We start from the raw sequence: 26,377 nt of genomic DNA on the forward strand, positions 1-26,377 counted from the left end.
GGGAAGGTGCAGGGACACTAAAGGGGGAGAGGGGGGGGGGGGCATTTAGGGTGGAGGGGAGCTGGATCTCACCAGACCTCCTGGAAAGGCTCCCTGCCACTGTAGAGGAGAGGGGGGGGGAGACAATGCATAAGAACTGCCTGAGCAGTGGAGAACATGACACACACACTGACACACACACATACAGACACTTAACACACACCAACACACACTTCCTGCTGCAGACGTGTGTCACAATGTCGCTAAACGATGCTAACTCCTGACGTTTGCGTTAGGAATCAATAGCTTGAACAGAAAAACACTTTCTTGCACTATTTTATCTGTTTTATTTGTTCTATATATATTCATGTTGCTCTGTTGGAGGAGCCTGGGACTTCAGTTTTTCATTGCCATATCTACACTGTAGCTCATGACAATAAAGCCTTGAATCTTGAAACAGTACGACGCACTGCAAAGTGATCTCTGGTTTAAAATGTAATTAGTAAAATAAACATAAACAATAAACTACTCAGCTAAATAATCATAAATTCCTGATAAAAATGAAGGACACCATGAAGCCTTAAAGGGCCAGTGCACCATAAAGCCTTAAAGGGCCAGTACACCATAAAGCCTTAAAGGGCCAGTGCACCATAAAGCCTTAAAGGGCCAGTACACCATGAAGCCTTAAAGGGCCAGCACACCGTAAAGCCTTAAAGGGCCAGTGCACCATAAAGCCTTAAAGGGCCAGTGCACCATAAAGAGTAATGCGGGATTTAAATGAAATCAGCTTATTTTCCAGAATAAATGTCACTATCTTCTGACATTTACTATCTTCTGCTCTTCAAGGAATTGAAGAGCAGAAAATAATAGAAAGGCTGCTATCTACTACCTCATTCAACCCCACTTGGAAACATTTTAACTTTTTCTTAATTCCTCAGAAGAAACAGAATAATTCAATAAGCAGATTTTGAGATCTGATCTGCAGAAAGAAAAGTGGAGAAGAAGTAAAATAACTTAAGATGTATTTAAGACTAATATAGATACCGGGGGTGAACTTAAAGCTGCCTCTACACACTTCCTTCTGAACACCAGAGTTTCAGCTCAAACAGGAAACGCCTCTCTAAACCTCGACAGGACACACACAGGAGGATGACCATGGGTTAAAGAGTGACTGAAGGTGTGTGTGATCCTCACCTGCAGTGATGCTTCCTGGTGGCGAGCCAGAATCTGCTCTCACAGCCGTAACACTGAGCCGCCAGGTGGTCAGGGTACCAGCGCGTCACCTGCAACACACACACATACCGTTAGGCATCACTATGTAACACACACACCATCGAACATCACCTGTAACAAACACACCATCAAACATCACTTGTAACAAACACACTATCAAACATCACTTGTAACAAACACACTATCAAACATCACTTGTAACAAACACACTATCAAACATCACTTGTAACAAACACACTATCAAACATCACTTGTAACAAACACACTATCAAACATCACTTGTAACACACACACACCATCACCTGTAACAAACACACTATCAAACATCACTTGTAACACACACACACCATCAAACATCACCTGTAACACACACACCATCAAACATCACCTGTAACACACACACAACATCAAACATCACCTGTAACACACACACCATCAAACATCACCTGTAACACACACACAACATCAAACATCACCTGTAACACACACACCATCAAACATCACCTGTAACACACACGCTATCAAACATCACTTGTAACACACACACCATCAAACATCACCTGTAACACACACACAACATCAAACATCACCTGTAACACACACACCATCAAACATCACCTGTAACACACACACAACATCAAACATCACCTGTAACACACACGCTATCAAACATCACTTGTAACACACACACAACATCAAACATCACCTGTAACACACACACAACATCAAACATCACCTGTAACACACACACAACATCAAACATCACCTGTAACACACACGCTATCAAACATCACTTGTAACACACACACAACATCAAACATCACCTGTAACACACACACAACATCAAACATCACCAGTAACAAACACACTATCAAACATCACCAGTAACAAACACACTATCAAACATCACCTGAAAATGGTACAAACAAGTGGCAACATGTTTGATGAAGGTGTTGCGCTGGGCTATATCATGCAATCGAAAGTGAAACTTAAGCTCGCTCCGTTAAGGAGATATTCCCGCGAGAGTGCGGAAAACTTAAATTAATTAATTTATTTCCAATATAAAATGTTACCAATATACTCACGGACCACTAAGGGGCGCTCACGGACCACCAGTGGGGCGCTCACGGACCACTAAGGGGCGCTCACGGACCACCAGTGGGGCGCTCACGGACCACCAGTGGGGCGCGGACCACACTTTGAGAAGCACTGGTCTAGAAGCAAGAACCGCATACGTCACGTTTACGTCGGAGGGGGGCGGGATCAACCTGAGCCATAATAACAGTTTATGGCGAGTACGGCAAATAAAAGTTGTAACCAGCAGTAGCGCTGAGCAAAGTGACTAGAACGCAACCACACACTTATAAACAAACACTCTTTATAAAGTCAGGCAACACTAACCAGGCTTCGTGTGATTCTGTTTATTTGTACCTTACTTTGACCATCCGTTCGCTGTTATTGATCATTGTGGAGAGCAGGCAGACGTTTTGTTTGTTATTATAGCAGCTATCGGATGGAATCAATACATGGGCTGCACAGGTTGTCATGTCCGACTATCACAAGTAGAATCATAATGAAAAATACGCCGGTAAAATGTGCCTGTAGAAAACGGCTTAGCAACTAGTCAGTTTAGCTTCGGTTGCTATGCTAACATCACCCATGTTATACCAGAGAAACTTTCATAACAGCGTTGTGATGCCAAACAGCGTCAATTCAGACTGACACACATTCACTTAAGGGGAACTGGGGATATGTATCAGCTGCTTGTGTGACAGTCAGACAGTGAATACTTTAGAGCCGTGTGAGCTAACCCGGAGCTAACGGGAGAATACACTCCCGTTGAAGAGCAGCCGGCACTGCAGCGGTCGGTACATGCCGCTGAAACACATTAATAAACAATGAACCACGGCACTCTGGAGAAAAGTATAAGGTTGGAGAAGTCGTTATTTAATTTAATCTGGCTTCGTATGATTAAAAGCAACACGATCATCGACCCAACGCCGTTGGGGAGAAAATCAGCGACGTAAACGGTGACGTCATGACGCAGCCGCGGCAACACCAGTCGGACTCTGGGCGGTGTGAACAAAACGGGGGCTGAAAAGAAAAACCGGTTCCGAACCAGAAAAGCGCAAGAGGAGCGAGAACGGGAACCGCGTGGGTGTGAAAGGGGCAAGAGAGGCATCTTGTTTCTCGTGGTGTTTGTTTCCTCCTCTCACCTCGCTGTCCGTCCTGTCCACCTGCTCCCAGCTGGCCTCAGAGAACAGCTCCGTGCTGCAGCGAGACAGACAGTTCGGGTCCAGGTTGAACTCTGAGTCCATCATGGAGGTCTGGAAGAACACACACAGAGGAACATTATAAAGTTGAATGCATCAATCTGATCAAATCCAAATGTTGCACAGGTCTCTTGCTTTTGTATATTGTATGAACATATAGTCTATTGTTTTGTTTACCTCCAGTGTCCCTTAAACTGTTACATTATGTTGTCATGCTGCATGTGTGTTTCAAGGTTTTACCGTGTGTGAAGTGTCAGGTTGTGAAAGCACTCTGCCACCTCTCCTGTCTGCATGTGTGTGCATGTATATCCTCTGTGTGTGTGCATGTATATCCTGTGTGTGTGTGCATGTATATCCTCTGTGTGTGCATGTATATCCTCTGTGTGTGTATGTATATCCTCTGTGTGTGTATGTATATCCTCTGTGTGTGTGCATGTATATCCTGTGTGTGTGCATGTATATCCTGTGTGTGTGCATGTATATCCTGTGTGTGTGTGCATGTATATCCTCTGTGTGTGTGCATGTATATCCTCTGTGTGTGTGCATGTATATCCTGTGTGTGTGCACGTATATCCTCTGTGTGTGTGTGTATGTATATCCTCTGTGTGTGTGTATGTATATCTTCTGTGTGTGTGTATGTATATCCTCTGTGTGTGTGTATGTATATCTTCTGTGTGTGTATGTATATCCTCTGTGTGTGTGTATGTATATCTTCTGTGTGTGTATGTATATCCTCTGTGTGTGTGTATGTATATCCTCTGTGTGTGTGCATGTATATCCTCTGTGTGTGTGCATGTATATCCTGTGTGTGTATGTATATCCTCTGTGTGTGTGTATGTATACAGTTTGGTAAAAAGCTGTGTGTGTCCTCACCCCCTCCTCGTCCCCCGTGTCCCCGTTGACCCGGTGTGAGTGGTGCTGGTTCTCCAGGCGGCTCCACAGCTCCTGCACCTGCTTCTTCAGCGTCTCCACCTCCAGCTGGTGTCCCGCCTCGATCTGCCGCAGCCTGGTCTGCACGGCGTCGCTGTGCAGCGTCAGCCCGTCGTCGTCCAGGTGGCTGCGGACAGACGGCTGCTGCTCGGGGGTAACGATCGCGGCGCGGTTCAGCAGCGGCGCGTGGTGATGACACCATCGATGCAGCGAGCAGCGGGGGGGGAGGGAGCTGCAGCTGGCGAGGGAAACCTGCCGACTGAGAGGAGCCCTTTCTCCGTTACCTTTGACCCCGTGGAGCTCGGAGACGTCGCCGTTATAATAAAGCCCCTCTCGGTCCTGAAAGGCACACAGCGAGGGTCTCTTCCCGTTTAAAGTCCTGATGAACTGCTCCCCCGCCTCCAGACCCTTCTCCTGCCTGGGGGCGGGCTCCAGCCGGCTGCAGACCTCCTCCGTCAGAGTCTCTGTGGAGCTCTCCATCACGGAGGCTCTCTTATCCAGCGGCTCCTCCTCAGGAGAGGTGAAGCCGTTGGTTAAAGTCCTGAGAGCTGCAGGGTGCTCCGCTGAGGCTAACGCACTCGCTCCCTTTACAACCTCCTCCTGTACAGAAGACATCTCTACACCCTCCACCTCTGGAGTCGCCTCCTCTTCCTCCTTCACAGGCCGACACTCCTCCTCCTCCTTCACAGGCGGACACTCCTCCTCCTCGTCCTCCTCCTCAGCCTCCGTTACTCCGTTCTCTTGATGGTGACCGTTAGCCAACCCTTCCTTCTCCACCTGAATACCATTCACCTTCGCACACTGATCACCTCCTTCCTCCTTCACCTCCTTGTCACTCGCACTCTTACTGATATTAATAACTCCTCCCTCTTTCTGCATCTCTGCCCCCGCCTCCTCCTTCGTCGCCTCCTTCAGGATGTTCTCCATCTGGCCCTCGGCGACGCCCACCGCCACAGAAAGCTCCACCTCCTTTGCCTTGGCTTCTCCCTCTCCTTCCTTTCCCATCACAGCGTTCGGCCCCCTGGTTTGAGGGCTGTCCTCCAGCTCAGAGTCCCCTCCCTCCTTTGGATGAGGCCCCACCCCGTTAGGAATCACTTCTTCCTGCTCCGGTTCCCCCTCAGGACCGGCGGCAATGTTGATCTCCAGCGAGCGCCGGTGGTCCTGCCACTTCTCGTTGAGGCTCGGGTCGCTGGAGCGGCGGTTGGGAGGCAGAGAGCCGCTCAGCTCACAGGCGCTCGGCAGGTTGTCGAAGGAGCGAGTCTTCGGACGTCTGAGGAGCACAGAAATAAAGAATAGTTATAACGTAAGATAAGATAAGAGTGAGTGAGTACCCCAACGTTTTATGATAGAAATGTAAACTAGGGGTCCCCAGCACGTAGAAACTACCGGATGCTAACGTGCATTTGTTGGGCAGATAATAGCTCATAAATGGCTTGGCTGATTTGGGAAATGTTGGTGTACTTTCAGGAACAGAAAAGGCAGTCTTGAGTGCGCTAAAACGTTCAAATCAACTCAATATTTTTCTAAATCAGCACAAATATGGACACTTTCTGGTTAAAACTGCCATTTTTGTCAAGAATAGAATCAACATCCTCAATACCGTCCTACAACAAGATCATACTCTATTGAATACACAGTAATGTACAGATTAACAAACAGACTTGAAGTCAGTGTACTCTGAGAGGCCAGCCCATAACTAACCAAATGTAAAATGCACAGGAAACAGGATGTCATCACAGCTCGGTGTGTTTTACAGCCTGTGATTAAATCTGCAGCCGCTCATATAATCATCTCTGAATGTTTGGGTAACAAATCAATCACACGTCAGCCTCGCCAAAACAAAACAGACATAATGAATGAGAAGTGTTCAGACCTTGTCTCCAAATAGCCCTCATAAAATATGCAAACAATGAAATGTCAGCACTAAAAAAAAAGTCAACTGTACTTCACTGTCTTCTGTTTGTCTGTCGCTTTGTCGTGGCTGCTGTTTCTGCTGTGCATTTCCCTAGAATAGTGTCTAATAATGCACAATGTTGTCTTTTTAAGTCCTTATTTTCTGTAAGATTATCCTTTGTTGAGCTTGTCCTGTATGCTGCAAGTGTTTAATGAATAAAATAACTTTTTTTAAATATAATAATTAGTTTTGAGGGTGACTTAATGTGTTTTGTAATTTTTTTTTTTACGTGGAGGAGGAGACCATTCATTAAAGAAACGCCTATGCATACACCTGCTATTTGTTAATAAAATGTGTATATAGGTTCATGCTACCTCAATCAAACTTCTACATTAACTTAGTGACATCCCAGGTATATATTTCCAGCTTTCAAAATTATTCGTTGAGCATGTTTGTGTTACCCATAGTACAAATAATATCACTTTCAAAATCTGTTTTTACGTTTTTTAGGCGATTTTGGGTCCAAAATGTTCATATAGTATGTCAAAATGTAAAAAATAACTATCAGCTTATATAGGTGAGGTTGTCTTAAAAGAATAGATACCAAACATTGACATGCTAAACATTTCTTAATGGGGTTTAGTAAGACAAATCAAAAGTATGTGAAAACGGCCAAATTAGCCCAGGACTGTAAAGGGTTAAATAAAGAATAAAATCAAATATTAATGAGATTAGAATTGAAAAATAGACGCGTTTCCCGACTCACCTTCCCAGTGGAGCGTCCTCGGGGTTTCCCCCCGGGACAGGGTAGGGGGCGCAGGACTCATCGGAGGGCGTGGTGGGGGAGGAGCTGGGCAGGTAGACGGCCGTCCAGAGCATCAGGTTACGCACGTGACACACCGGGTGCAGAACCTGAAACAACAACAACAACAACAACATTAACTTGGGAATTACAAATAATAGTAGAAAAGTATGTTATGATATTAAACAAACTTCATCCTGTCATTTGTAAGTTTGAGTTGAAAACGTGATGAATAAAAGTCTTATTTCAGTCAAAGAAAACCTTTTTTGTCTAGTTTTAGCCAATGAACATATCAACAGGTTTCTGACTCCCAAGAACTGTTGACTCGGTAAGTTAACAATAACAAATAAAAACACAGCATCTGACACACCGGGTGCAGAACCTGAAACAACAACAACACCTTTACTTGGGAAATACAAATAATAGTAGAACTTCAAAAACATCAGCTGGTTTCTGACTCCCAAGAACTGTTGTTGTTATTGTTAACTTAAAGGGGACCTATCATGCAAAATGCACTTTTGTACGTCTTGTATACATGAATATGTGTCCCCGGTGTTCCAGGGAACTCACCAAGTGTCAGAAAACACAACCCTCTCTATTTTCCTCCATACCCAAATCTCTAAAAAAGGGGCTGCAACGGATCTGATAAAAACTGATCCAGATTTGAACACTGTCCTGACGTCAGGACGGTGGGGCTACGGCTATTGGGCCAACTCCACCAATCAGGAGGAGACAGCCACGGCCATTGCCGTTCGAAAGCGCTGGAGACGCTGTAGTACATATGCCAGGCCTGTAGGTGGTGCTGTTCTCACTGAATCAGCCCTTGCTAAAACAGAGCTAGAAATTGTCAAATTGAGCAAAATGAGGCATGGCTAAAATGCATGATCTGTTTGGTATTTTGAAAAAAAAAAAGTATAAATATGCCTTATATAGGTATGGTCCTACACTATATTATTCAAATATAGCATGATAGGTCCACTTTAAGTCAGTAAGTTAACAATAACAACAATACAGACTATAATTTTTAAGCGCGTATTCTTAGTTTTCTTTTTGTGTCAACAATATTGCATGTTGCACACAGTCTAAGTCATGGAAAAATGTTTGTTAATGACTATTTTTTTGTCATATTTGTGTAAAAACACTGGTCCTAAAACCCTGTCTCACAGACCTAGAACAAACACAAAACAATCCAGTAACCACATAAAAGCAAAGGTTTCAGACAATAAAAGGACTTTATGAACTGCATGACTCTGGGGCTCAACTTTCCCAAAAAGCAATTGAAGAATTTTTATGGAAGTCTATGTTACCCTATTTATTTAACATCTTTAACCTATTCTATCGTTTCTCTGGAGTTTTAACCAGCTTTAAAGCAGAACTGTTTCTCTCTCTTCAGGACAGTGACGGAGGAAAGTAATGGAGGACGTACGATCTCAGAGTGTGAGGAGTACAGCATGTTCCTCAGCGTCCGATTGGCCGGCCTCAGCAGCGACCACACGCTGCAGGTCCGCTCCTGAACGTGCCGGTCCTCACGCTCCTTCCCGCTGTTACACAGGAAGGTGCCGAACAGAGCGGAGTAGGTGTGCTGCACCAGCTTCACCTGCACGCACACACACACACACACACACACACAGGCTTGTTAACACGCCTCAGGTATGATAATAACAGCAGGGATGCAGGAGTAACTGCACATTAGTGGCTCACAATCGGAAACTGACGTGGAACGGAAGATGATGGACAATAACATATCTCAGAAATGTTTAACCACCTACTAGGAAACATTATAATTGAACACCACTCGGAACAAATGAGAGTTCCTGCTTGTAAACTATAGAGAAAACCATCTTCACTGACTTCATGAAGTAGAAGCTTCCTGATGTAACAAACAATGAGGGAAAATACAACATACTAAAATAAAATACTAAAATAAATGTAAAAAAAAAAGTAATCAGATATAAAAACAACTACTAAGAATAATAATGAAATAATTAAAAAAATAATAATAATAAAAAAGTAATACACTAAAATAAATGTAAAGAAAAGAATTAATAAAATATAAAAATAACTTAAAAAAATTATAGTAAAAAATAACAATAAAAAAGTAATACAAAATACAAAAATAATTGTAAAGAAAAAAATGAATAAAATATAAAGATTACATTGAATAATAATAATACAAAATAATAATATTAATACAAAAATGATACAAAAATTAAATACAAAAATAAGTTAAAATAAATTAATTAATAAAATATAAACTAACTACTAAGAACAACTGGTCTCTGTGACTTTGAGGAGTGAGCTCCACACAGTTACGCACCAGGAAGGCCTCGTTGAACTCGAAGGAGCAGGGGAACTGCCTCTGCAGCTGGTGGACGCAGTCGAGCCACTGCAGGAACACGGGGCAGCGCTCGTTCACGTCCTCCGAGTTCTCTCCGTGGCCGCAGCGGTCCGCAAACTTATGGCCGAAGTCCAGCCAGTCGGTTTCCACCAGAACCTGGAAGCCCTGCAGGAGGACGGCACGAGATATCAAAGAATATATGAGAACATGTAAAGAACAGGGTAATAATGACATAAGGCAAATTATATAAATTCAACAGTTTTTTCATTCAATTATAAAAATAAAAATTAATTAAATCCTTAAAAACACAAGGGGTATTAAAACAATAATACATTTAAATAATAATGATAATGATTTGAGAAAGAATTATCCCAAATTATACTGTTATTTAATTAAATTAAATAATACAAATATACAGTATAACCCAACATAAAAACACAAAAATGCCCCAAAATAATAAGAATAAAAAAGTATAACATGTACAACATTTAAGGACTTGTTACTTTACAGCTTTAGGCTTTGAACGTAATTTATGAATGCACACAGAAGGATACACAAAGGTATTTCAGGACAATACAAAAAGACAATAACTGCTTAAAAACTGTGTGAAATGTGACATTTAAACAACAATAAATTAAACTAATATTAATAATAATAATAAATTGAGAACAAGTAAAGAACATGATAATAATGACATAAGTTATCCGCACAAAATTATATAAATTCAACTGTTCTTTTAAAATGTTCATTATGGTAACAATAGGAGAGTTTTCATTGGAAAATTCCCAAATAATAAAAATGATAACAATAATAATAATTTCAGTAAAGAACAGGATAATAATGAAGTAAGTAACTATCCCAAATTAAACTGTTATTGAATTAAATTAAAGTGGACCTATCATGGTATATTTAAATGGTATATTGTAGGGCCATACCTATATAAGGCATATTTATACATTTCTGTTTTCAAAATACTGCTCAATTTGCACTTTTTTTTAGCTCTGCTCTGCAAGGGCAGATTCTGTGAGAACAGCACCACCTACAGGCCTGGCATATGTACTACAGCGTCTCCAGCGCTTTCGAACGGCAATGGCCGTGGCTGTCTCCTCCTGATTGGTGGAGTTGGCCCAATAGCCGTAGTGCCACCGTCCTGACGTCAGGACAGTGTTCAAATCTGGATCAGTTTTTATCAGATCCGTTGCAGCCCCTTTTTTAGAGATTTGGGTATGGAGGAAAATAGAGAGGGTTGTGTTTTCTGACACTTGGTGAGTTCCCTGGAACACCGGGGACACATATTCATGTATAAAAGACGTACACAAGTGCATTTTGCATGATAGGTCCCCTTTAAATAATAATAAAAATACAATAAATTCTTAAAAATATACAGTATAACACAACATAAAAAGAAAAAAATGCCCAAAATAATAACAATAAAAACATATAACAAAGACCCAGGTCAGTGATGAAACTAGAGCAGTGTGTTCTGTACCTCTATGGTGCGGTAGTACGGGTCCAGCAGCAGCTTGGACAGAGCGGCAATCTGAGGCGTGCGGTCCCAGCCGTCGGAGCAGTGGACGAGGACCGGGCGGTGGTCCCGCTCCACGGCGTTCATCACCAGCAGAGACGCCTTCAGGAGCAGAGACAGGTTCTGCAGCCACTTGGTGCTCTCCAGAGCAGACAGCCAGCTACACACACACACACACACACACACACACACACACACACACACACACACACACACACACACACACACACACACACACACACACACACACACACACACACACACACACACACACACACACACACACACACACACACACACACACACACACACACACACACACACCCACACACACACACACACACACACACACACACACACACACACACACACACACACACACACACACACACACACACACACACACACACACACACACACACACACACACACACACACACACACACACACACACACACACACACACAAAATTAAAAAAAAGTGCAGTGTGAGATATTCATATATCAATTCAAAGCTCTGGTAGTTTGGTAGCTAAAGGGAGTTGTTCCAGATGGAGCATAATAACTGAACTTCTCCAGGTTCAGTTCTGACGGACAGGAAGCAGACCAGAAGACCTGAGAGATCTGGACGGTTCATACATCAGACCTCATGTGCCTCTTAGTGACAGTCCAAATGATTCATGAGCACAGATCATGGCCTCGTGCCACATACCGCAGCATTAATAGCTTCTTGAGGTTTGCTTCACCCGTCAACAACATCTCTATAGATTCAATTAGCTTTTCACCATCCAGCACTCTTGTTGTTATTTGAATGTCTGTTTAACTAAACGATCTATATAATATCTTGGATATACTGAAAAAGTAGCAGGCAAAATACAACATTCAATCACAAAACGTATCGACTAAGCTCTGTCTGAAACCAGAGCCCAGTCTGCTCTGATTGGTTGGCTGGTCGGCTCTGTTGTGATTAGTCAACGTACAATGTGTTGGAGTGCTTAACAAAGGAATTGTAGCCTTTGCAGACCATTTACATGCACACAAAAGCCTATATAACTCACTACAGGAAAGGGACAACCCCGACGGCATGATAGGGCCTCTTTAATTAATAAGTGCTCAAATATGATTATCTCTCAATCTGCTCAGCATCAAACAAGAGGAGGGCAAAGTCAGCCGTTAAAGAGCTGGAGATACACAAATAAATTATATTTGCACTGGGGCCCAGAAGCACATGAAAGACAGTCTATCTCTACATTTCCAATGACTCTGTTGGGATGTTTTCCTGCCCCCTGGTGGCCACAGGTATAAATGCAGCTTTATTATGCAGGTGTTTGGTGAAGTAAAGCTCATGACTTTGCCCTTTTGGATAGTGTAATGCAGGGGTCGGCAACCTTTTTGATATGAAGTGCCATTCTAAAAAAAAAATGTTATCAGCGTGCCGACGATCGTGAATTATCAACGGGGGGGGGGGATGGGTTTGAAGAGCCCGACGAAAACACTCGTGAAAAGTGATGTTTAAAACTCAGTTAATGGGGCTCATTCACTGGCGCTTCCACAAACAACAACCAACATAATTGTTACATTCAAATGAAGTACATTATTCAAGTTTACATTCACTTTGGATAATAACATGGGGGAAATGAGCGGAAGCGCTCTCTTTTCCTCTCTCCCCCTCTCTCTCTCTCCTGACAGCCTGTCAGTATCTCATGCAGCTCACTGATCCAGTAATGAGTGACAGTGAAGAATAAATATATTTATAACTAGTTCCAGAGGTAGATCAAATAGCTAAGTGTGTTCGGTCTAACTCTTAATGTGTGTTCTGCTCCGCTCACCGGTCCGTCACAGCGGGTGGAGCTGCAGGATTTCTGCTTCACACACACGTTGCAAACCGCTATTTTATTGTCTTTTTCGGACACTTAAAATACTGCCAGACTAGTGAAGCCATTCTGGCGAGCTTGTTTTGCCGCACACAGAGAAAAGTGTCATGTATGTTACGTCTCGCGATCGGCCTTTTTAGAGAGCACCGATCGATCGGCAGAGAGTGAGTATCGGCCGATATCGATCGCCACGCAAAAACTGCGGCATTTGTACAGCTCCTTATGGGTAATGCAATTTGTGAAGTGCTTTCCTCTGTGGTGAAACGATCAGCCCTGCACCACGGAGGAAAGCGGCAGAAAGTCACCTGGAGTTTAAGAGAGCGGGGCTGCGTTGCGTGCATGGCTTCCTTCTGCAGGTAACGGGGAGACGCGCTCTGGCGGCGGTCTCGTTCAGGATCCGAAAATAAAATAAATATGTTGTACTTATTCCACTTATTCCTAGTGTGCCACTGGTTACGGTGCCGCGTGCCATTGGTGGCACGCGTGCCAGGGGTTGCCGACCCCTGGTGTAATGTAACCAGATTGAGACATGCATACACTTTGACCTACTTCAATTATGAGTTAATGTTTCACTTGTCTTATCTGCTTTATTATCCTTAGCGTTATGTGTGTTTAGTCTATAAACATGGAGCGTCTGTGAGCGAGACGGACGAGACATTTTTGGCAATAAAACACTAGAGAAAAGTGCAATGAAGAAGCAGCAGTCACAACTTTGGAGAAACCATCTTCCCACCCTTCATGGAATAGCAGCTGCCTGACGCACCACAACAATGTAGGATCATATAAATAATATTGTAAGAATAATAAGATGTACAATCAATTAAATTATAATAAAAATATTAAGAATATTTGACTGTTTTTAATGAAAATGATGAATAAACATCAGTATGTCAATTCTGGGAAGATCTTCCCCGACTTCATCGAGAAGCAGCTGCCTGATGTAACACTATCATGTTAGAAGATATTAATAATAGTGTAAGAAAAATAAAGAAAAAATAAATAACTATAATGAAAAAAATATATAATAAAAAATTTAATTAAATTAAATAAAGTACAACAAACAACAAATAAAAAAATTGAGAATATTTGACAGATTTTAGTAAAAAAAAAACTGTATTGTGTATTTTTTACTTATTCTGCCTGTACATTTGTTTTGTGTTTTGATCAAAGTTCATGTATAGAGAAATCAAGTCAGAGAAAACAAAATGTTGCCCCCAGTCAGAGATTGTTTTTGTTTACGTTTGGGTTTAACCGCTTGAAGGTCGGAAATCTAAAGTGGGAAAGTCTATAGGCAATCATGCATTATATACTTAAACACATTAGGAAATTGCTTTTGTGAGATTTTAATTGTGTGCAAAAGACACATGGACATGTACTGGATGGACTTGGAGAATGGACTTTGTTAGATTTTCGGTCTGTTTTCGTCTCCCGATACGATCGTTTAACCACTTTTAACAACGTAAGCAAGAGCGATTAAATGACACGTCCTCGCAGCGTCCAGATGGAAACAGATCCTGCTCTCGGGGTTTCTAAATCAGGCACAGATGTACGGCCAACACCAAAACACAGCTGTGTTACCTACGGTTACAGCACAGAGCTCTGAGTTTGATCCTGCAGAGTTAGGTGGGGAAATCTGGAGGAGTAAAAGTGAGACGTACTTGGCTGGATCGGGCATCTGAGTGCAGAGGAAACGCAGAGACTGGAAACTCTTGCGGATGGAGTGGATGTTGGCCATGCCCATAAACACCACCTCACAGTTGGGGTAGTACTCTGGAACAGCAGGAGCACAAGGGTTTCATAAAGGACAAACCAGAAACATCAGAACAAAGTTGAAAGTAACATTTCCAATTCAAGATAAGAAATAGTCAAAATGCACACATTGTACCACAAGATAAAAATACAAATGAAAAAGGTGGAGGTTTTAATTTCTCACACAGAAACAATCACATTTTCCTGGATCCACAGCACATTGTGACCTGCTCCTATCTGACTTGAAGAGACCTACCTGGGCATTCGCAGCCGCCCCCCTTGGCTCGGTTAGCTACAGCAGCAGCGTAGGAGCGAGCGTCCAGGATCAGCAGCTTGTGAGGCTGCGAGGCCAACGTCTCCACCTCCGTGCTGTGGGTCATCGAGGACTCTGATACACACACAGGAACACAGAGAGGATACGTCACAATGCAATCCAGGTTGTACAGCAGTAGGGTTACTGTTGAGGTTATCAGAACAACTAATGGGTCATTTAAAAAAACGCTTTAAAGGGGAAATGGCATTTTGAGTTCCTATAAATCTGGACATGTTTTTTATAAATGTGTATATATCTGAGACCTATAATATATGCCTAAAAATAGTATAATAGGAGACCTTTAAGCTCTTACCAAAGTCAGTGTCTGGCAGGTCGGTGCCGTTGCTGTAGCCCCCCCCGTTGGTGAGGTGTTTCCTGGAGGATCCCACCACAGCGCAGGCTTTAGCGATGGATTGCACCAGGTGCTCATCGTCAGCGTTCCTCCAGCCCCACCAGCTCACCTCCGGCTGGCCGCAGCGGGCGATCACTGCCCCTGTCGTCTGGTGCCTGTGTGTGTGTGTGTGTGTGTGTGTGTGTGTGTGTGTGTGGGGGGAGAGAAGTTAAAGAAGTTAGCCAAAACACAACATCATGTTAGCTCCACTGTCTTAAAAGAGGTATATTGTCTGCTACTTTTCAACTCCTCGCTCTACAAAGATCCCCTTTTTTCCAAAACGTATATTCACATATCAATGATAAACCTGACTTCCATGACATTCCATGTTGTAGACATATTCAAACTGCATTTTTGTTTATTATCCTACAAAACCAGACTATAAAACTGCACAGAACATCACCAGGACGGAGCTGCCATCCATGGAGGACCTTTACTCCCAGCGGCTCAGGAAGAAAGCCCTCAGGATTACAAAAGACCCCCAGCACCCCAGCCACAAACTGTTCTGTCTGCTGCCGTCTGGTGGCGTTACCGCAGCAACCGGACTAAAACCACCAGACTCAGGGACAGTTTCATCCCACAGGCCATAAGACTGTTAAACACCTGAACTGTTGAAACATCCATAACATTCAACTGGCTGCTACTTAGAAATGATTGATCTATTTACCTAATATATCATATTTGAAGGACTATTATTGCACTATTTCACTTTTTTAAACTATTTTTCTTTTTGTATTGCTATTTACTTGCACTATATTTTTCTGTTTATCTGTGTTGCATTGTTGGAGAAGCCTGTGACACAAGATTTTCATCGACATAACTACTCTGTAGCTATGTTCGTTTGACAAATAAAGAACCTTGAACCTATATTATATTTTTGACAATTATACTTTTTTGTTTATATTTATCGTTTTTTACCCTCATTTAAAATACTATTTTCATTATTAATATATATATTTTATTATAAGATATATTATTATTATTATTGTCATTATTATTTGTATTATATTATTGACTATTATTGATTATTTGTTCACCTTTTTTTGTACCCTTATTACTACTACATATGATGCTAACGTTATGGCATATGTTCTATCTGTATTTGTATTGCATGAGTTTGTATTGCTAACAGGTATTGACAAAATTGGCAAACACATTATTTATTTATTTAAGTTTAAAAACAAGAGCTGAGAGTTTTTTTTAAACCATTATAGCTTAAAAAACGAATAATCTGAGATAAAGCAAACTTCTTTGGTTTCTCATAACTCATCTGAAATATATGACGGATCGAACATTTGCTTTTCATTTTCAACACTGGCTTTAGTCTTTTTTCACCAAAACAAACATTTATATCGGGTGTTTTGACCCACAGAAAAGGAAGGAAGGGGTCCGTTTCCCAAAAAAACTCAAATCAAAGGCTGTGAAGACGTGTTGGTTATAAAACAAACACAGCTCATTGCAGCCGTGACGCAGTGAGCTGTCGTTGGCTAAATCAGTGTTGTTGTTCCTTTTGACAAACTCTGAATACAGCCAAAAACACGTAGCCTGGAGGGAATCATCCCTCAGTAACTAGCCGTGGTGTTTAATAAAGCCACAGTGGCACTGATACGGAGAACATACAGATATTATCTGAAGATGGTAGAAAGAAATCAGCAAATAGGCAAAGTGTTGAGTGGCTGCTCGGAGGTAAACAAACAGACCTATAAACCACAGCAGGGAACCTCTTCCAGGAGCGGAAAGCCGCCACGTTCTCCAGCTCCTTGTCGGTGATCCAGGCGGGAACCAGGAGCTGCTGAGGGTAACTGGGGCAGAGCCTGAAGAGAGGAGGGGGGGGGAGAAGAGAGTGCTTTGTTTTGAGCGTTCCACACTATAATAATCCAAAGGAGAAATATGAACGTTACCTTTTTACTGAAATGATCAAATAAAGTCTCTCATTGTTTACCGAGCTGTGTGGGGCTTCTTAAACTTTCAAACATGTTTGAATGGTGATATACACAGCAGTGTTTCCCCTATATACAAATAGCGGCGGCGCTGCTAGGGGGCGCCAGCCAGGTACCTCAAAAAAATTAAAATATATATTTTTTTTTTAATAAAATAATAGTAAGTGGCGACCCTTTTTCATTTTTGATTGTTTGTTATGTGGATTTGTAGTCTGTGTGTTACTGTATGTTCAATAGAGGTGTATTTTTGCTAAATCTTGAGACATTGCCACTGTATATACTGGCAGGGCCGATTTTTGGCATAGGCGACATAGAATCTGGTGCTTTATGGGATCAATAAAGTACTATCTATCTAGGCGACATAGAATCTGGTGCTAGCTGCGCTCACGGATATAAGAAGTAGATGTTTCTACAGCCAGGGAGGAGGAGAGCTCTCCTGTCAGACTGAGAGGCTCAGTGAGGCAAAGGACTCTCTGAGGGTTTAGATAGTTCATTTTAGTCTAAGTTATCTCAGTGGCTCTCAAACAAATATGGGTTTACAAATTATGTAAACACATATTTCCAAGGCACTCCTTTATAATTATTAGGATAAATAAAAACAGGTTTGAAATCATTCCAATGTATACTATAGGACAGTAAACCAAAAATATTTGTAAAGTTGGAGAGATACAAAAATATGCATGAATAAATAAATGTTAACTGGGTAAAATAAGATAGAAATGAACAACAAAAATAAGTTACATTTATAGGTTATTGGTTATGTTCACATACTTATTTGATTATTAAAATGTAAACCGATCTTTTTCATATGGGTGTTTAGAGTTGTACCCCCTAGATCAGGTCTCTAGTAATGTGTGCTCAAAGTGCACCAGATTGAAGCATTTTACTTTAAAATGTTCAAATATACCCCCGGACCCCCCTAGAGGAGGTGACATCCACCCCCCAATTCAAACATGTTCATACAATACTGAATACATTTGAAGCCATTTTGACGCCTATTACCTATGTCAATACGTTTCTGTTTTTGTAGTGTATTTGTCTTTTGTAGAGATTTTTCATTTATTCTTTATATATAAAATCTCGCCTAGGGCAGCAAATAGTCTAGAACCGGCCCTGGTGCTAGGCCTCAAGAGCCTTTCTTGTGCTGGCAGACACATAGAAACAAATTGGCGGGGCGCACTTTGCACGTGCACACACTAAAAAATTCCACGTGCTCCGTGCTCACATTATGCTGAGCCCACGTGTCTTAGCACCGCTGCTATGACTCCACCCTAGGGGAAACACTGCACAGTGATAGGTTAAAGGTCCCCTATTATACTGTTTTTCATCAATATATTACAGGTCTCAGATATATACAGAACATGTCTCTGATTGGCTGAAACACCAAACAGATCATTGCAGCATCCCATAATGCACTCTGTTTCCAAAGTGCTGATTCTCTGTCTGTTACTTTAGATGAAAATAAGGAGCCCCTCCCCACGCCCCTCTAAGAGATATTTGGTTAAAAAGAACACAATGGTGCTCTAGGAGGAGATTCAGGTGATAAGGTGGGGGGGGGGTTACCTTGGTTACAGGTTTTTATATAAATGGATCAGGACAAAAAGTGAGAGAATCTTTTTTCCTGAAACTTCCAGAATCTCTTTCCACAGAGGGGATACATGGTGATGTAGAAGAGACATGAAGAAGAGGGGACACGTGTTGATGTAGAAGAGACATGAAGAAGAGGGGACACATGGTGATGTAGAAGAGACATGAAGAAGAGGGGACACATGGTGATGTAGAAAAGACATGAAGAAGAGGGGACACATGTTGATGTAGAAGAGACATGAAGAAGAGGGGACACATGTTGATGTAGAAGAGACATGAACAAGTGGATTTTGCATAATAGGTGACCTTTAAGACCTAACACGTTTATAATAAATACATTTGAGTACATTTGTCGTTTCACACAGAGGTCAATGAATAGTGGATAGGAAAAGACGATAGGAGCTGATTTTTGGGACCATTTGACTGCAACCTCTGTCTACAGACACCTAATCCGGGCAGGGCTCATATCAGCGCGGGGACAATAACACACCACCCTCTGTCTGAACCACACGCTGAAAGCAGAGCGGGGATCATTCCTATCCTATTCCTAGGTATCTGTGAATGGACGCTGTGATTACCTGAACTTGCTGTTGATGTCTGTGATCCTCCAGGCGTTCTGAGTGTCGAAGCCCATCCTCTCCACCTCGTTCTTGAACCAGGAGGTGACGTGTTCGCCTGCGGAGAGAGGGGAGATAACCGATAAGCAGAGGTGGGAAGTAGTGGAGTACAAATACTTTGTTACTGAACTTAAGTACATGTTTCTGGTTCACATTGTGAACACAAATACCTGTACTTTCTACTTCTTACATTTTGAACACAAATACCTGTACTTTCTACTTCTTACATGTTGAACACAAATACCTGTACTTTCTACTTCTTACATGTTGAACACAAATCCCTGTACTTTCTACTTCTTACATGTTGAACACAAATACCTGTACTTTCTACTTCTTACATGTTGAACACAAATCCCTGTACTTTCTACTTCTTACATGTTGAACACAAATACCTGTACTTTCTACTTCTTACATGTTGAACACAAATACCTGTACTTTCTACTTCTTACATTTTGAACACAAATCCCTGTACTTTCTACTTCTTACATGTTGAACACAAATACCTGTACTTTCTACTTCTTACATGTTGAACACAAATACCTGTACTTTCTACTTCTTACATGTTGAACACAAATACCTGTACTTTCTACTTCTTACATGTTGAACACAAATACCTGTACTTTCTACTTCTTACATTTTGAACACAAATACCTGTACTTTCTACTTCTTACATGTTGAACACAAATACCTGTACTTTCTACTTCTTACATTTCCCAAACAGGCTGGTTCCTTTAGTTTGAATGTGTGTTTGGTGGCGTGATCATTATTATTTAGAGTCATTGCGTGCCTATTGATTTGAACACGATCCGTGTATCCATCATTTCCTGGTCTTCTCTAAAGAAGAGGGACCAATGAAAACGTTGTCATGTTGCCGTTGTTCAGCATGGAAACATTCATTAGCTAACAATGACATTATTGTTCTATTAATATAAAGGGAGGTCAGGTACTCTTTAAAACAGCTGCTAGTTATGGGTACTTTTTACTGAAGTACATTTCAAAGCCCATACTTCTTTACTTTGACTTGAGTAAAGAAGTTTAGTCAGTACTTCTACTTCTACCAGAGTATTTTTAAACACGAGTATTTGTACTTCTACTTGAGTAAAGGATGTGTGTACTTTTACCATCTCTGCCGATAAGACCCTGAGTCAACATAAGAGCCGTTTCCTCCCAGCATTTCATCAGGAAAACTCTCCCACTGCTTTTCTTTGTAACAAAGACAACGAATTCTCAACAATGTGATAAACCAGCATCCCTCCCTTGTATCTTATCATCTGTTTGAGCTACTATACCTCCGTTTTGTTACTATTAAAACAAAATGGATGATGCTTTCTCTCACACTTTGTATTGAACAGCTGGTCGCCGCTCAGTCTGACAGCCATAGAGCGAGGAGGACAATCGGAGTACGGAGATTAAAGGTCACACACTCATACATGTTGTACATATCGAAGTAAAACACTGAGCGGCAGCCACATGCAGGGTCCGGATGATATTTATTAAAAGCTTTTGGTTTTTTGTTTGGATCATTGTTATCTGTCAAAACAAGTTAATGTCTGCTGTGACGTCTCCGGAGTTTTACTGAAAAGTTACAATATTAGAACTCGAAGCAGTTGGAGCGCCAGCAAAAATAAGTGCTAAGAAGAGATGGCTGCGTGCAACTGCATATACTCTGGTCTCATTGGTATCAATTAAAAAAAACACTCACTGTCACATCAAGGCTCAAATGTCTTTGTGTGTCTATCAACACAAGCTTCTCTGTCCAATTTCTACCGTGACGTCACTGGAGTGTTTCTAAAACAAACTAGGAGCGTTTTCGAGGGGCTGTAAAAAGAATAGCTGGAGCAGGTAGAGAGCTTTTAATCGACTACATGCACCCTATCAAATCAAATCAAGGTTTATTTATAAAGCACATTTAAAAGCGATTTTTGGTCGGGCCAAAGTGCTGTACATGTAATAACTACAATCACATAAAAACACATTTCTATAATCACAATAAAAGACAATAAATTACAACAGATATTTAAAAAGAAACACTAGGAGTCGAGGAGTCGTGCTCCGCTCTGACTAGAAGGCCAGGGAGAAGAAGTGTGTCTTAAGAGTAGATTTAAAAACCCCTAGGGTCTGGGCCGACCTCACATGGAGGGGCAGAGTGTTCCAGAGCCTAGGGCCAGCTGCTGCGAAGGCTCGGTGCCCTCGGGCTATCCTCATTGGAACAGTTTAAAAAGATACTAAGTGAACACAGGCTGTAACACCAGAGGGGTTTCATGAGGTCATCAGGAGACGGGGATTACCTAACTCACCTGTTCACTGTTACTTTATTATTTGCCCTTCTTGTTTGTTTGTTTGTCCAAATCAACATTTATTTATTATAGCCCCAAATGACAAGAAATGCCTCAAAGGGCTGTACAAAGCAAAATACAAAAACAAAAATACAAACGTCATAGCATAACAATTATAAAAACATTATGCAATATTATACATCAACATAAGTATCGCCATGTGATAAAAGCATGAAGTGATGGTAATGTAGATGGAAACTAGGTGATGGAAATTAGTTTACAAGGAAGACAGAGTTTTGAGTTTGCTTTTAAAGGAGTCAACGGAAACAGCTTTGCGAATTCTGGGAGACATTAGGAGGCATAATGTGATCGTGGGAGCCTGGTAGATATTCGCGGGGTAATTAATGATGATAGATATGGAGGTGCTAGTTCATGTAAGATTTTAAAGGTTAATAGTAAAATCTTGAAGTCTGATCTTGTGTGTTCACCATGCAAAGCGGCCTTGGGTCCCTTGAAAGGCGCTATACAAATGTAATCTATTATTATTGTTCTTCTTCTGACCTGGTCTGCAGAGCTCCCCGTGCTGCTCCTTCTCCCCGGCGTAGACCTCCATGCACCAGGCGTGGAAGGCGAAGGAGAAGAGTTCCTCCAGGCGAGGGGGGGGGCGCACCACCACGTTCAGGCGCTTCAGCCACTCCTGACACTGCTCAATGGTGGAGAACTGGCACCTGGGGGGGGGGGGGGGGAAGTCAGAGCAAACGTTAGAACGTAATCAAATATTTGAGAAGGCTACAAGGATACGAGAAACTTCAATGCAAATTATTATATTTTAAGAGGTTTTTTTAAATGTTTTTATAATTATTTTTATTTTATTACTGTGTACCTATTATATTTATTTATTCATATTTTGCTTTTTTTTTAATAGTTTTTCACCTGCTCATGTAAAAATAACACTTTTCAATTTATAAATAATATTTGACGGCATGTTTTTTGTCTTTGGGGGCAAAGGTCAGAGCACACATTACACCTTAGTCACGCTTCAAATATTTGACTACGAGATCGAGACCAGGAATTACTATAATTTTAGAGATGTATTTTTACTTTTTTAGGATTTTGTGTACTTTTTATATTTATTTATTAATACATATGTTATTGTTTTTCACCATTTGCACCATTCCTCATGTAAAATAACACTTTTCAATTTACAAATAATATTTTACGGTATGTTTTTTTTCCCCTAGAGGATGTTAGGTCCACCCCCGACTTAAATCATGTTCACATGGACAGGAAACTAAATACATTTGCACACATCTTGTGTCCATATCTTTCTGTTTTTTGCGGTCATGCCACAACCGTGCACGTGAATGCATGCGCGAGTCATGGTAAGATATCTGGATTAAGAGGTTGCTTTTTCTTTGCACAGCATGAAAGAAAGGCCAAATGAATGGGCTGTGATTTTAGTATTTTTAAGCAAAGGTTGAGTTCAATAATTTGTACGGCCCTCGGAGGATGTTGTAAAAATTGAAATGGCCCTTGAGAGGAAAAAGTAGTTTATTCCCTCCATTTAGATAATAAAAAACACACAAATTCTCAACATAATCTACTTTGTAATTCGTCAGGGTGTTAAAATGAACTAACGGTTTTATTTGTCATTCGCACAAAAGCTACAGCGCAGTTTTTGCAAATGAAAATCTGCAGTGTCATGTTCCTCCAAAGCTGTAAAAATGTCTGGTATTTACGATTACATAACGAATGCTTAACATACCAGACGTGCCTCTTAAAGGTACAGGAGAATCAACATTGTGGATGTTATCGCTAAATGGGTTGTAATTATGAACGTGGTCTTACGATCGGCTTTTAAAATGTGATTTATTGTCGCTCATATGTAGTTTATTTTATATACATTTTACTATTTTGATATCCTGTTTCAGATATCTCCTGGGTTTTTAAAGCAGTGACAGAGAAGAAGTATATGTGTTTACAGCTGGAATTTCAGCAGTTAACAAAACAAAAGTGGCTCGTAGAAGCAGAGGTAGAGGTTTTTCATATTAATTGTGAAGTAACATAGATATTATCTCTTTGCAGTGCAGTGTGAACTTTTCCCTTTAACGCTCGGCTGCAAATACAATGTGAAGTTGTTGGTTTTTATGGTTTGTTGAATCGATTGAAGTCTGGAAACACTTCATTTTTTGTATTATTGAATTACCCAGCTGTAAACTTTGGTGATTTTTTAACTATTTGGTGTTTTCTTTGAACTTGAAATGCTTTGCACATTACTTCACATGCTTGCTTTACATGAAGGTGACTCTAAATCAAGTTTCCTACACCTGTAACAAAGAGGAAGTGAAAGCAGGAATGCCTTCATGCTGCAGGAGAGTATCAGCGATCATACCTGACGACTTTACAGTCCTTACAGGTGACGTGAAGCTGGAACATATCCCGACACTCCACATGCTCGATGAGCTGAAGAGGAACCTGTGGAGAGAGAGAGAGAGAGAGAGAGAGAGAGAGAGAGAGAGAGAGAGAGAGAGAGAGAGAGAGAGAGAGAGAGAGAGAGAGAGAGAGAGAGAGAGAGGACTCAGACAGATGTTTTATATCTAATATATGGAAAATGTACCAATCAAACACATGCAGTCAGTAAAAGTAGTGAGTGACTGCAAATCCATGGAGCAAATTAGTGATGCCTTCATGCTAGAATTGCTAAAAAACATTTAATTTCAGCCACGTTGTGCAAACAGTCCCACAGACGACTTGTCCAGGTGTCTTTCTATTAATTCTTCACATTAGGGCTGTGCGATTATGGCAAAAATCATAATCACGATTATTTGGGTCAATAATTGATATCACGATTATTAAATACGATTATTCATTGACTTTGAAAAAATCAATTTATTGAACTTTAAAACAAATACAAATAATAATTTGAACAGTGTCTTTTTAACTGTTGATTACCCTGAACGTATAATTCAACTGAAAAACCAATACAAAAATAAATAAAATTATACATTTAAATAAATAATATAAAAATAATAAATACCAATAAACAAGATCAACAAATATTTTGGAGCGCACTTCCACAAGCTACTAAACATATATAAATATGATAAATACAAATAAATGAGACCAAAATTAATTCACAAACTAGCAAAGCAAAATAATTGTTTTTTCCGATTATGTTGTTTTCGTAATTGTGGCAGGTCAAAATCGTAATTGCGATTAAAATACGATTAATTGCACAGCCCTACTTCACATCCCATCTCCCTGAACTCTGTTAGTACACATCATCTTCTTCACTTTCAAGTTTCAAGGCGTTATTGTCATTAGCACATTAGCTACAGTGTAGATATGGCAATGAAACACTTGAGTCACAGGCTCCTCCAACAGAGCAACATGAATATATATAGGACATAGAACAAATAAAATGTATCTGTGCTGCATTTCCCTTCTGGCTCAGAGCTGCAGTGTTATCTGTTAAAAGGCAAATTATAGCATCCCTACACAGAGAGGTGCTTATGACTTAAGAGCATACTTTGAATACTGCAGGGAGCTGCTTGTGACTGAGCTCTGTTAATGAGCAGCGTTCAGCAGCACAGAGGCGTTCAGAGAGGCTAACAGCAGGGCAGGGTCGCTGCCTGATGGGAGCTTTGTAAAAGTTGCATAAAGATGATTGGCAGCTTTATTATTAGGGCTACACAATATATTGTTTGTTTAGCAGCAAGTTGCATAATATAAACATCGAGAAAAAACTGCTTTATTGCACCCAGAGATTCTTTTAGTCACTTTATTGGTAAAATACATTTTAAAATGCAACTTTATTATGTTAGCTGCCTTTATATGGCCTATGGATTGGTGCAGGAATGAGTCCTAAAACACAAAAACTAGTCAGCATTGTAGCACTTCCCGTCCCCTGGTCTGGAGGTCAATGGTTTTCTGAATATGTTTTGGTTGTTAGCCTCTCTGTGGTTAACACAAGCTGAAGAGATTTTAACGTTCTGTTCTACGACATAAAATAAGTCAGTAAATAACCCACTGGTGGATTTAAAAAACGGCATTTGATAACAAGTGTCTAAATGAGACGACTAAACGTCATCACGCCCAACATTAGCCGCCTTTAGCTTAGCGGTGGTGACGTGAAGTAATGTGACCGTGCTGTAGTTCCTTTATAGCCCAACATTAGCCACGTTTAGCTTAGCGGTGGTGACGTGAAGTCATGTGACCGTGCTGTAGTTCCTTTATAGCCCAACATTAGCCACGTTTAGCTTAGCGGTAGTGACGTGAAGTCATGTGACCGTGCTGTAGTTCCTTTATAGCCCAACATTAGCCACGTTTAGCTTAGCGGTGGTGACGTGAAGTCATGTGACCGTGCTGTAGTTCCTTTATAGCCCAACATTAGCCACCTTTAGCTTAGCGGTGGTGACGTGAAGTCATGTGACCGTGCTGTAGTTCCTTTATAGCCCAACATTAGCCTCCTTTAGCTTAGCGGTGGTGACGTGAAGTCATGTGACCGTGTTGTAGTTCCTTTATAGCCCAACATTAGCCACCTTTAGCTTAGCGGTGGTGACGTGAAGTCATGTGACCGTGCTGTAGTTCCTTTATAGCCCAACATTAGCCACCTTTAGCTTAGCGGTGGTGACGTGAAGTCATGTGACCGTGCTGT

At 41.2% G+C, this 26,377-nt stretch overlaps 1 protein-coding gene across 2 annotated transcripts in view; it reads right to left on the reverse strand.

Moving 5' to 3' along the window:
- Window positions 1-26,377, reverse strand: part of mtmr3 (myotubularin related protein 3) — a 48,363-nt gene that overhangs the window by 8,631 nt on the left and 13,355 nt on the right. The window contains exons 6-20 of one of the 2 annotated variants that reach the window (XM_034133239.1): window positions 24,113-24,195; window positions 22,282-22,448; window positions 19,406-19,502; window positions 17,001-17,114; window positions 15,223-15,416; window positions 14,853-14,984; window positions 14,506-14,617; window positions 10,939-11,134; window positions 9,429-9,614; window positions 8,538-8,708; window positions 7,076-7,221; window positions 4,359-5,685; window positions 3,429-3,539; window positions 1,174-1,262; window positions 73-99 (exon numbers count right to left, since the gene is read on the reverse strand). In XM_034133239.1, the coding sequence (XP_033989130.1) occupies window positions 73-99; window positions 1,174-1,262; window positions 3,429-3,539; window positions 4,359-5,685; window positions 7,076-7,221; window positions 8,538-8,708; window positions 9,429-9,614; window positions 10,939-11,134; window positions 14,506-14,617; window positions 14,853-14,984; window positions 15,223-15,416; window positions 17,001-17,114; window positions 19,406-19,502; window positions 22,282-22,448; window positions 24,113-24,195 (3,152 nt within the window). The remainder of the gene's footprint in view (window positions 1-72; window positions 100-1,173; window positions 1,263-3,428; window positions 3,540-4,358; window positions 5,686-7,075; window positions 7,222-8,537; window positions 8,709-9,428; window positions 9,615-10,938; window positions 11,135-14,505; window positions 14,618-14,852; window positions 14,985-15,222; window positions 15,417-17,000; window positions 17,115-19,405; window positions 19,503-22,281; window positions 22,449-24,112; window positions 24,196-26,377) is intronic. The other variant, XM_034133240.1, reaches the window with a different exon arrangement.

The sequence above is a fragment of the Trematomus bernacchii genome, unplaced genomic scaffold, assembly GCF_902827165.1.
Source record: "Trematomus bernacchii unplaced genomic scaffold, fTreBer1.1, whole genome shotgun sequence".
NCBI lineage: Eukaryota > Metazoa > Chordata > Actinopteri > Perciformes > Nototheniidae > Trematomus > Trematomus bernacchii.